We start from the raw sequence: 12658 nt of genomic DNA on the forward strand, positions 1-12658 counted from the left end.
CCTCGAGAGGTCATAGAGTCCAGTCCCCTGCCCGCATGGCAGGACCAAATACTGTCTAGACCATCCCTGATAGACATTTATCTAACCTACTCTTCAATATCTCCAGAGATGGAGATTCCACAACCTCCCTAGGCAATTTATTCCAGTGTTTAACCACCCTGACAGTTAGGAACTTTTTCCTAATGTCCAACCTAGACCTCCCTTGCTGCAGTTTAAACCCATTGCTTCTTGCTCTATCCTTAGAGGCTGAGGTGAACAAGTTTTCTCCCTCCTCCTTATGACACCCTTTTAAATACCTGAAAACTGCTATCATGTCCCCTCTCAGTCTTCTCTTTTCCAAACTAAACAAACCCAATTCTTTCAACCTTCCTTCATAGGTCATGTTCTCAAGACCTTTAATCATTCTTGTTGCTCTTCTCTGGACCCTTTCCAATTTCTCCACATCTTTTTTAAAATGCGGTGCCCAGAACTCTACACAATACTCCAGCTGAGGCCTAACCAGAGCAGAATAGAGCGGAAGAATGACTTCTCGTGTCTTGCTCACAACACACCTGTTAATACATCCCAGAATCATGTTTGCTTTTTTTGCAACAGCATCACACTGTTGACTCATATTTAGCTTGTGGTCCACTATAACCCCTAGATCCCTTTCTGCCGTACTCCTTCCTAGACAGTCTCTTCCCATTCTGTATGTGTGAAACTGATTTTTTCCCCCCCCCCCTAAGTGGAGCACTTTGCATTTGTCTTTGTTAAACTTCAATCTGTTTAACTCAGACCATTTCTCCAATTTGTCCAGATCATTTTGAATTATGACCCTGTCCTCCAAAGCAGTTGCAATCCCTCCCAGTTTGGTTTCATCCGCAAACTTAATAAGCGTACTTTCTATACCAATATCTAAGTCGTTGATGAAGATATTGAACAGCGCCGGTCCCAAAACAGACCCCTGCGGTACCCCACTCGTTATGCCTTTCCAGCAGGATTGGGAACCATTAATAACAACTCTGAGTACGGTTATCCAGCCAGTTACGCACCCACCTTATAGTAGCCCCATCTAAATTGTATTTGCCTAGTTTATCGATAAGAATATCATGCGAGACTGTATCAAATGCCTTACTAAAGTCTAGGTATACCACATCCACAGCCTCACCCTTATCCACAAGGCTCGTTATCCTATCAAAGAAAGCTATCAGATTGGTTTGACATGATTTGTTCTTCACAAATCCGTGCTGGCTGTTCCCTATCACCTTACCACCTTCCAAGTGTTTGCAGATGATTTCCTTAATTACTTGCTCCATTATCTTCCCTGGCACAGAAGTTAAACTAACTGGTCTGTAGTTTCCTGGGTTGTTTTTATTTCCCTTTTTATAGATGGGCACTATATTTGCCCTTTTCCAGTCTTCTGCAATCTCTCCTGTCTCCCATGATTTTCCAAAGATAATAGCTAGAGGCTCAGATACCTCCTCTATTAGCTCCTTGAGTATTCTAGGATGCATTCCATCAGGCCCTGGTGACTTGCAGGCATCTAACTTTTCTAAGTGATTTTTAACTTGTTCTTTTTTTATTTTATCTGCTAAACCTACCCCCTTCCCATTAGCATTCACTGTGTTAGGCATTCCTTCAGACTTCTCAGTGAAGACCGAAACAAAGAAGTCATTTGTATAGAGGCATCTAAGATACTGATTTGATCTTGCCTCCCAGTTTTGCTCTAACCCTCCTTTCTCTCTGCCATTATAGCCCATGCTCCCTCTTGTTTCTGACCCATCTCCCAGGTCTCCATGTTCACCACTTACCGGTGGGCTTTGCTCACCTGTCCCCCTTTGCTCACCTGTCGAACCTAGTTTAAAGCCCTCCTCACTAGGTTAGCCAGTCTGTGTCCAAATAGGATCTTTCCCCTCCTCAAAAGGTGAACGCCATCTCTGCCTAGCAGTCCTTCCTTGAATAGCATCCCGGGGTCGAGGAAGCCAAAGCCCTCCTGGCGACACCATCTTCGCAGCCAGGCATTCACCTCCATGATGCATCTGTCTGTGCCCAGGCCCCTACCTTTGACAGGAAGAATCGAAGAGAATACCACCCGTGCTCCAAACTCCTTCACCCGTACTCCCAGAGCCCTGTAGTCACTCTTGATCCACTCAGTGTCACACCGCGCAGTATCATTTGTGCCCACATGGATGAGTAGCATGGGGTAGTAGTCAGAGGGCTGGATAATCCTCGACAATGCCTCTGTAACATTTCGGATACGGGCCCCCGGCAGGCAGCATACCTCCCGAGATGAAATGTCAGGGCGACAGATGGGTGCCTCTGTCCCCCTCAGCAGAGAGTCTCTGACCACCACTACGCTACGTTTCTTATTCGCAGTGGTGGCAGCAGACCTCGTAGCCTTAGCGGTGCGAGGCTTCTCGTTTACTGTAGGCGGTGATTCCTTCTCTCTTGTATCAAGAAGAGCATAATGGTTACCTATTACCATGGTGGGAGGGTTCAGAGCAGGGGTGGAGCACTGCCTGCTCCCAGAAGTAGCCAGCTGCCAGTGTCCACCCTGAGCCATCTCCTCTTCCACCAGTGGTGAATCAGCAGTCCTGTGTACTGGGACAGCTACCTCAGCTGTCTCCACATGGAGTTTTTTCTCCTGCTAATAATAGCCCACCTTAATTGATTAGTCTCGTTAGAGTTGGTATGGTAACACTTTTTCATTTTCTGTGTATATATATATATCTTCCTACTGTATTTTCCACTCCATGCATCTGAAGAAGTGGGTTTTTTTACCCACGAAAGCTTATGCCCAAATAAATTGGTTAGTCTAAGGTGCCACAGGTGGTACTCGTTCTTTTTGCTGATACAGACCAACATGGCTACCACTCTGAAACCAATGTACTTGTGTTAGTTTAGTTCAAAGGGAATGTTAATGGCATTGCCTTCACTTGTCTATAAACCTGTTGATTGCTTATTGCATTACGTTGTGTATGTCTCTGTAATTAAATAACCCTAGATTGTGGGTCGGGACCCCCTAAGGGCTTCAGCTTTGGCCCCCTTCTCCGCCCGGGGCAGCGGAGCTCGGGTGGCAGGGCTCGGGCGGTCTCAGTCTTCAGTCCCCCCTCCTGGGATCGTGTAATAATTTTTGTTGTCAGAAGAGGTCATGGTGCAATGAAGTTTGAGTACTGCTGCCCTAGAGCAAAGTGTGTATATTCAGGTGTTAACTTCATGAATACTAATGAATGATACTTGTATTGTTTTCACTTATCTATCCCCATAAGAATGTAATGGTAGGCAATTGCATTAGATACGTCACTGTAACTAAATTAGCTTTCTACTTCTTTTGCATTCACAAGTAAAGTCAAAGCAAGGGTCATTGAGTTTACAGATCAAACTGCATTCCCTACTCTCTGTCAACAGATGAAAAGCCCAGGCTTTGGTGAAGACACCTGTCAGCTTGCCTTTGTGAACAGGATCTATAAATACTGGCTTAAGGGAATGATTCTGCATCTCTGGACTGATATTCTCTAACGGTAGAATACTGAATAATTGGACAGATACCCAAAATTACTTTGGGGAACCCTGAGAGGCTTATGGAAAACTAGCAGATCACTGTATCTGTGCTGTCACTTTTAATCTACAAACTTGGATTCTCCTGTTAATGTATTTTGCCTGCTTTAATCTTTCAATAACTCATTTCTTTTTCTTAGCTTATAAACCTTTAGTCAGTTTACTAGAGAAATTGGATTTCACCAAAGACAACGCTGGAGCCAGAGTACCAATTTGACCTGGGGAAAGCGACTGGCCATTTGGTGTGCAAGTAAACTAATATGATGTGATATTTGGTATTGTGACCAATATCAAAGTTTTGTTTGGGTGGTAAGATGGGCTGGAGAGCCTAAGGCGACTGTCTGTGACTCTGTGGTAATACGGTATAGTGATCCAGGAGTGCACATTTGTTACTGGCTTGGTGAAATCTAATTATAGAAAATACACCAGTTTGGGGTGTCTTCCCTATTTTCTGACAGCCTGACCTGAGACTGGCACTCACTGTTGAAAGCCATACCAAACAGCGTGGCAGGGTGATATGTACATCTTTCATGTCTTTAGACCGTACAATTACATAGTCCAGCATGTGCCACTGTTTTGACTTGGGATGCATCCATGTTGTCTTATATTTGTTGGCTTGTTGGAAGACTGTTGGGAATAGTGAGATTGAACTTGGCACATGTGAAGAGAAGTAGTTGGCCATTTGAGTTTGACCATCCAATGTCGTGATGGCCTAGCACTCTGCTCCATGTGTCAGAGTCAGCTCCTACATGTGCATTTAAAATCTTCAAGTACAATGTCCTAGTGTGGCACCCCTCTGATGACCCTGTGGAAATCTTCATAAAACAGTTCTTTGACCTCATCTGTATGAGTCATTGTTGGCACCTAGCTACTGATGATGGTGGCATACAGGGAACATTTTATGCAGAGCACTATAAGTCGGTCATTGACTCCATTGGGGAGTGAGTCATGCTTACAAGGAATGTCAGACTGTATGGTGAACCCTACCCCTGACTGTCTCAGCTCATCCGTGGCCTTTCCAGGCTAGTAGAAGGTGTAGCCTGCTCACATCTCCTCAAGCTGAGACTCATCAACGAGTCTGGTTTCACTGACAGCAGGGTCTGTTACATCTCTTCAGTGTTTTGCCAATAAGGGCTGTTCATTATTGGTAAGGGGTGTGTGGTTTTTTTTTTTTTTTTTTTGCCAGCATAAATATGCTGAAATAACCCTAGTGTAGATGCAAGTGTACCTGTACAAGGTGCTGTATAACTGTGTTCACACTAGGTAGATAAATCCTACGCCTGTGTTTGCAGTTACTCTGCTGTTACACTCCATTTGCACTAGATTGATTTTATATATATAAATAAAAAAATATGGTGTCATACAAATGTCTTTCATGGACTGTGGAATGCATCCTAGGCCTATATCTTTGCTTGTAGAAAAATTCTATGTGAAAAATAGTATGTTCTCCTGTATTAAGCTATAATTCACACACACAAGACCTAAACGTCCCTTTGGCATTTTCTGAGTCTTGTCAAGTTATTAGTTTTTTGCATGAAATTCTATAGCATCATAGAAATTAAGGGCTGGAAGGGACCTCAAGAGGTCATTAAGTCCAGTCCCCTGGATTGAGGCAGGACCAAGTAAACCTAGACTGTCCATGACTGGTGTTTGTCCAACCTGTTCTTAAAAACCTCCAATGATGAGGATTCCACTATCTCCTTTGCAAGCCTATTCCAAAACATAACTATTTATCTTCTCATAGTTAACTTTATCTAATTTCTAACCTGAATCTACCTTGGTAGAGTCTGTGGGGGAGGATGACAGATATAGCCTCTGAAATTCTTACTGTGACCTGAGGCCTTGGCTGGAGCTGACAATCTCATGTCTATTTGAGACCTGTTTCTTTACTATTAAACTCCTTTATGCTAGTTAAGCTGAATTAAATAACACTTATCATTCACTATCATGAGGCTGTTAGTTTGCTGCTGATGTTGCTCTCCCCAAGCCCTGTGGCTTATGGAAGTATAGGAGACAGGAGGAGTCTAAATTTATATAGGCACCTTTCATCTTAAAGCACTTTACATCTTCTGTACAGCCTTAGCAAATGAGTGGCAATGCTTTATAGTCTCTCTAATACACATACGTAAGCAACTGTATTTCTTAAGGTCTGGTTTGAGAAACCTACACAATAAACTGCATAGGTCTTGGCCTATTGACTGTGAAGAGCTGACTTGAACTAGTAGCTCTAGGAAGAAGTAGTATTTCAAACCCTGCTGCTGGGAGCCCTTCACCAACCCCTCCAGCAGGGTGAACAGCTCCATTCATGGCATAGGTACTGTCTACCTGCTTTTCATATAACCTTTCTCCCCCTTATCTGGCCTCTCTAGAAGGCAGAAGACCTTGTTCTCTACTATGCAGTGCTGCGCTAGGCCTGTATCTTACTGTGACAGGGTGGGACTCACCACCTTGGTGCCTCCTGCTGGCCGTGCTGGGAATTAACTCTTGGTGCCAGTGCGCCATCCTCTAGTGGTGTCTCACTGCCATCACTTCTGCTCCACCTCTAAGACCTGCGTCATTCCCCAGACTGTGGTATCCTCTTCTGGGCACAGCCGGGCTGTGCTCCATTCAACTTTCCCCCACTTCCGGGGGAACCAGCTGTCTCTAGTCCATCCACTTGCCATTGTGGCCTACTGTAGCCTTCGGTCTAACCCCTCATCTCAAGGGGTAAACTGCAGTCCAAATACTGGCCATCCCCTCTGTGGCAAGCAGGGAGCGGGGGAGGCAGGGCCCACCTGCTCCTCCAGTCTCTGACCCAGCGGCCATGTGCTGCTGCTCCCTCAACCCCCGCCACCAATTTCCTGGGCCACTTCCCTGTAGCCCTAGCACCTTCCCAGCCCTTTGTATCAGGGTCCTCAGGCTAGGGCTCCCTATTGCTCACCTGCCCAGCACTGCTGTATTTAAGGTACTCCTCTAAGGCAGCAGTCCTTCTCCCTTGCACTCTAGGGAGGGACTGACTCTGCTCTGTTGAGCAGCCCTTCTTTTATATGGCCTTCTCTGGCCCTGATTGGCTGTTCCAACAAACCTTCTCCTGATTGGCTCTCTACAAGCCCTCCTCCCACTGGTTGGGTTTTACACAGCCTCCCTGAGGACTGCTTTAATCCTCCACCTACCTGTGTGGGGCAGTTGCCCGGCCACACACTTGGGGGGTGGGGGAACTCTATCTCCCCAGTTTCTCCCTCAGCTGGGCCTGCAGGATGTCTCACTCCTGCCTCAGGCTCTCTACTACTAGGAGCAACCTGCTTCGCTCTATGGGTCCCCACCATAGCCTCCCTGAGGGCTGCTTTAACCCTCCATCTACCTGTGTGGGGCAGCCACCCAACCACACGTATTGAACAGATTTTGTTACCCCTGGCAGCCCTCAGTGTGGCTCATTTATGTCAGTGCCCCATTCTGAAGGTGGGGGCGGTCACCTAGTAAAGAAGGGTCAGACCGAGGTCTAACTCTCAGGCCCATCGGTAGCTGTCTAGATAGGTCACTCAGCCTCTGGGTCTGTTTTCTGGTCTACTCTAAAGGTCTCCTTGTGCTTGCTGCACCTGGTTAGCCACCTGTGGCTTATTGGCAGACACGATAATTACATAGATTAGAAGTCATTTCTGTGTGTATGGTTCTGTAGTGTAACGATTAAGACATAAGTCTGTTCCCAGCTTTACCACAAACTTCCTGTGTGACCCTGAGTGAGACGCTTACCCTCTCTGAGGTTATCTAACAATTATAGGCCGATAGCTGTAGAGTGGGAGTAGTTTATATTTGTATTGCTGTAGAGTTCAGAGACCCCCAATCGGGAATTAGGCCCACTTTGTGCTACGCACCGTACACACGAGTCCCTGCCTCGTCATGGAGGCTGTTTTGAGAATCCACCAAGGGCCAAATTATGTCTTCCTTTCCAGGGCCGGCCTTAGCAAGAGCGGGGGCCCGATTCCTGGGGGCGGGGCTTACCCCAGCCCCACCCCCAGGAATCGGGCCCCACTCGGGCTGGGGTCGCGGGGTTTGGGTCCAGGCCGGAGCCGCTCGGCCCGGGGCCCGAGCCAGGGGTCCGAGCCGGGCCGGCGGTGCTCGGTCGGCACTGCTCGGCTGGGGACGCGGCCGGCGCCCCGGGGCCCGAGCCGGGGCCGGGGGTGCTCGGCCGGGGCTGGAGCCGTGGGGCCGTGCTGGGGGTGCTCGGCTGGAACTGGGGCCACTGCCCCGGGGCCCGAGCCGGGCCGGAGCCGGAGCCAGAGCCGCTTGGCCAGGGTCGGAGCCGCTTGGGCCGGGGGTGCTTGGCCGAGGCCGGTGCCCCGGGGCCCGTGCTGGGCTGGAGCCAGAGCTGCCGGGGCCGCTCGGCCAGGGCCGGACTGGGCCGCGCCCCCCTTCCCGCTTACCTGTTGTTGCCGCTGTCTGCCCCTTTTCAGACTTCCCGCAAACATCTGATTCGCGGGAAGCAGGGGAGGGGGAGGAACAGGGGGCGGAGCATGGAGGGGAGAAGGGGGAAGTGAGCTGGGGGTGGAGTGGACAGCTGCGGGGCCCTCTTAGGCGCGGGGCCCAATTCAGCCGAATCGGCTGAATCGGCTTAAAGCCGGCCCTGCTCCTTTCTCATGGTGAGTAGGCCACTCTGCAAGTAGTCTAGGTGAGGAGTCTTTGGAACATGGTCCCTGATATCTCTGCAGTGATCCAAGGAACACAGCAATTGCTGCAGCCCTGTAGCCCATCTAGTCCAGAATTCAGTCTCTGACCCTGGCCAGTACCAGCTGCAAGAAACTCCCTACTGGACAATGATGGAATCAGCTGCCTATAGAGAGAGCCTCGTGCCTCGCCCGATCTAACACATTGTCTGTGTTCCCAGTCTCCTGTTTTGAATGTTGCGTAGCTCTTAGTCTCAGCGGTTCCTTGTTATGAGCTGTCCAGGCTATGAGTATCTTTCATGATAGATTTCAGAGCAGTAGCCGTGTTAGTCCGATGAAGTGGGTTTTAGCCCACGAAAGCTTATGCTCAAATAAATTTGTTAGTCTCTAAGGTGTCACAAGTACTCCTCGTTCTTTTTTCGTGATAGAGACTTGCCTTCTGTCAGTAGTTTTCTATAGACGCGCATGTGCACCATCTTCCTTAGCTGATCATTTTGAGCATAGGGTATGTCTACACTGCCTACGTTATGGCGCGGCCGCAGCAACGCTGCCGTGTAGATGATTTAAAAAAACAAACACTCTGAACGAGTGGTGGTAGCTTTATCGCCGGGAGCTGTGACACCCGGCGATAAAGCTCTGTCTATACTGGTGCTTTTCAGCGCTAAAACTGTTGTCGCTCGGGTTTTTTTTTTTCCCACACCCCTGAATGACAAAAGTTTTAGCACTGAAAGTGGCAGTGTAGACACAGCTATAGTGACAAAAACCTGCATCTTACCTACTGCCCGTTCAGCTTTCAATGGGTCATACTCCTGACCAGCCTCAAGGGGGTCCCTGAATGGCTGATTGCCTCTGCAAGGCTTGCTTCCTGCCCCAGTTCCAGCATACTTCCTCCCTCCTATCCCCCGTGGCACTGGTCACGGGAATTGTTTGTGTGGGGGCAGTGAATGTGGTCTCTCACTTGGGCTCCCAAATGGTTGGGCTGAGCCATGGCCTCAAGTGAGGGGGTTTGAATGGAAACTTCATACAGCCTTAGCCCTGCTGCTTACGATGTACACGTTCTGGCCCAGCACCTAGTGCTTTTGGTGCTGTAGCTTATTTCTTTGGTACCCATGCAGAGCCAAGCAGGGTCCTAAGGGAACAGGGAATAGTTCTCCAAAGCTCTGGAGAGCAAGGTACAGTTACCAGCTCAGTGCCCAGGCTGGCTCGCTCCCTCCCTCCCTCCTGAGTGAGTGAGTGAGTGGCCCTGTCTTGCAGTAGCTGAAACCTGCCCATGGCCTTCACAGGGCTAAGACCGTGATCCTGCTCAGTTGGAACATGGTGTGAGCAGGCGCCCTTTGGTATGAGGGGGCCCTAATCTCTGGGACCCAGACACCTCCCAGAGAATGGAGAATGTGTATGAAATAGAGCATTGGTCCCAGAGACAGGGTGCCACCCTGAGAGGGGAAGGTGTATAAAATGTAGCAAGAGACTGATCAGGCGGCTAGGTCCTGACTAACAATGGGAGGTCTTGAGAAATTAGATAAATATTTCTGGGATCAGTTGAAAGCTGGGATGGCAAGCCAGGATTTGTTACTGTTCCTCTTTTATAATGGGCGGCTCAGACCCCTACAACGTATGTAGATTACAGCTGACATGGACTCTACAAGTCTCAGTCTGTTCTACCGTAGTCCCTGAGAGCACTCTCTCTGCATCACATGAGAAGATGAAACCCAGGGCATGGATCTCCCCACATTCCTGAGTGGAGACTGATGTAGAAAAACATTGAGCTTCTCAGCAATATCCTTATTCTCCTTAACTGCTTCCTCCTGCCTGCGGTGCCCAGCATCCCCTTGAATCTGCTTGTGGGCTTCCTGTTCCAGACAGACTGATAGCCTCTTGCTAATCTCTCTCCTTGCATCCATGTCACCTGCCATTCTGTATGCTCCTTTCTGTTGACATACATGGGCTGGCTTTCCATGTCTATGTGGTATCTATTGGCGACTTCATTAATGGAGGCATCTTACGCATTCGTATTCCTGTGATTTTTGCTGTGTGCCCACAAAACAAGCAAAGGCGCTCCCTGCCCCGAAGAGCTTCCAGCCTGCATAGAGGGGAGGGGGGTGATAAGGGGCTGTAGGATAATGGGGTTGGGCCCTGGGCACACTTAATGACTCCATTAACTTCCCTACACCTCTTCTGGATCACCAATGAGTCTGTTAAGCAGCCGGTCCCTACGGCTTCTTGCTCGCTCCCTACATGGATTGTGCCAGATAATTCTAGCTCCACCCCCATGGCTGCTCAGTCTCGCATTGCTTGTCTCCCTCATGGCAGCTGCAGCTTTGAGAGGTGGCGTCTGCAGGAAGGGGCCTGGGCAGAAGGAAGTTGTCCGCTGCTGGCAGTTGTGTAGGGCTGGGATAAGTAGGTAGGATGAGATCCCCTGTGGAGCTGTTGCTGCTTTCTCCTTCCAGCCTTTCTTCCGGCTCCTGAACCTACGCAAGCTGGGCCTGAGTGACAATGAGATTCAGAGACTTCCCCCCGAGGTGGCCAACTTCATGCAGCTGGTGGAGCTAGACATCTCTCGTAATGGTAAGGCTGACCAGGCAGGGAACATGGGGGTCCTTGTCAGGAGCCCAGTACCAGGCTCTTCCAGCACCCCAGTGCTCCATGGGCCACCCAGTGTCACCAGGACATCAGTGCCTGTGCCCGAAGGAGGATGTGCCCTTCAGGAGCCTCCTAGAGGGAACTCTGCTGGGAGCTGCTTTTGTGCCATGGAGTCTCCGTGTCTCCATTCTCCCACTGTGTGACGGGCTCTCACTGGGGCCTCCCTTGTCCCCACAAATTCAGATGGGAAATAAGGTGTACCTTTTTAATAGTGGTAGTAATTAACCACTGGAACAATTGACCAAGGGTTGTGGTGGATTTTCCATCACTGCTAATTTTTAAACAAAGACTGAATGTTTTTCTAAACGCTCTGCTCTAGGGAGTAGTTTGGGGAAGTTCTGTGGTCTGTGCTATACAGGAGGTCAGACTAGATGATCATAGTGGTCCCTTCTGGCCTTGAAATCTATGCATCCATGTGATGGGCTTTTGCCCTACACCCTTATTCCCACGTGATTGGATCTTACTGTGGTCTTTTTTCCCTCTTTGCTTCAGACATTCCAGAAATCCCTGAAAGCATCAAATTCTGCAAATCCCTGGAGATTGCTGACTTCAGTGGGAATCCCCTATCCAGGTAGGGAGGGGCAGAGGAGGGGCAGGCAGTCTCCTCTCCTGGCTGAACTCGGTGCATGGGGTGAGGAAGGGGGAAGCACCCTATTCTCTCCAGTTTGTCTTGCCCAGCAGCTCATATTGGACCTTCTCTAGAAGTAAAATAGAAAGAGGCAAAGCCTGTGACACCCTCCCCCCCCCCCCCCCCGATTCACTTGCTGTCCTGGCACCTTGGCTCACATTGCATGGGGGGACCCTTTGAAGCCCTGCAGTCCTCTCCCCTTTGTTGAGACTGCAACCAGGGGGAATGTTTGCCCTTTGCTTAGTGGTGCTGCTGGTGTTTGTGATGTGGCCACTTGTCTCTGGGAACTGGTTTGAGAACCCTGCCTCAACAGGACAGGCAGGAATGACTGCGTCACTGCAGGACTTGGGAGAAGGGTTCATGTTTCTTTGTCAGCCCCTAGGTGCTCCGCTGGCCCCCAGAACCTTTCTGTGGCTCTGCTCTGAGCTCCCTCCCTTTTGTCAGCATCTCTCTGCTAATACAGTTCCTGGAGCTGAGCACGTGGTCTCAGGGAGTCTACACGGAACCTTATGGAGAGGGACTCTCCCCCTTCCTGTCCCATCCTGATGCCTTTGTAGCCCTTACTCCTGTGTCCTTTTGGGACTCCTCTCCCATAGGCGCCAACTTTCCCTGGTGCCAGTGGGTGCTCATGCCCCCATTCCAACCCCTTCCCCAAAGTCTCCGCCCCCTCCCTGCCCCTATTGGACCCTTTCCCCAAATCCCTGCCCCAGCCCCGCCTCTTCCCCAAGTGCGCCGCGTTCCCCCTCCTCCCAGACGCACGAAACAGCTGTTTCGCGGCACAAGCGCTGGGAGCTAGGGGGAAAAAGCAGGCAGGCAGCACGCTCAAGGGAGGAGGCAGAGGGGAGCGGGGGCGGGGGGCGGGAAGCTGCCGGTGGGTGCTGAGTACCCACTAATTTTTCCAAGTGGGTGCTCCAGCCCCGTCGGCGCCTATGTCCTCTCCCCTCCACTACAGAGTCCGAGGTGTCCACTTTCCACTCGGTGACGTTATGCCCCAACCTCCATTACAGTCCTTGGAGACGGAGACTCCCTTTTCTCCTGCCCTACCCAATTTGTACTTTGTGGGCACCAGGGCCTCTGCAGACTGTGTGCCCCTTTAAATCAGAGTTAGCTCTCTGCTGCCTCCTTGTGGTGCTGGAATGTGAGCATAGGATTTGCCAGACAGGATCAGAACTGCCTCCACTGTGTATGATTCCTCCGTAATGCATCTGGGCAG

General features: G+C 49.9%; 1 protein-coding gene across 50 annotated transcripts in view; it reads left to right on the forward strand.

Moving 5' to 3' along the window:
- The window catches only part of SCRIB (scribble planar cell polarity protein), a 210447-nt gene that overhangs the window by 26856 nt on the left and 170933 nt on the right, over positions 1-12658 (forward strand). For all 50 annotated transcript variants that reach the window (XM_024112161.3, XM_008175709.4, XM_024112168.3 and 47 more), the window contains exons 2-3: positions 10625-10742; positions 11310-11388. In XM_024112161.3, coding sequence (XP_023967929.1) covers positions 10625-10742; positions 11310-11388 — 197 coding nt within the window. The remainder of the gene's footprint in view (positions 1-10624; positions 10743-11309; positions 11389-12658) is intronic.

Source organism: Chrysemys picta, chromosome 2, assembly GCF_011386835.1.
Source record: "Chrysemys picta bellii isolate R12L10 chromosome 2, ASM1138683v2, whole genome shotgun sequence".
In the NCBI taxonomy this organism is placed as follows: domain Eukaryota; kingdom Metazoa; phylum Chordata; order Testudines; family Emydidae; genus Chrysemys; species Chrysemys picta.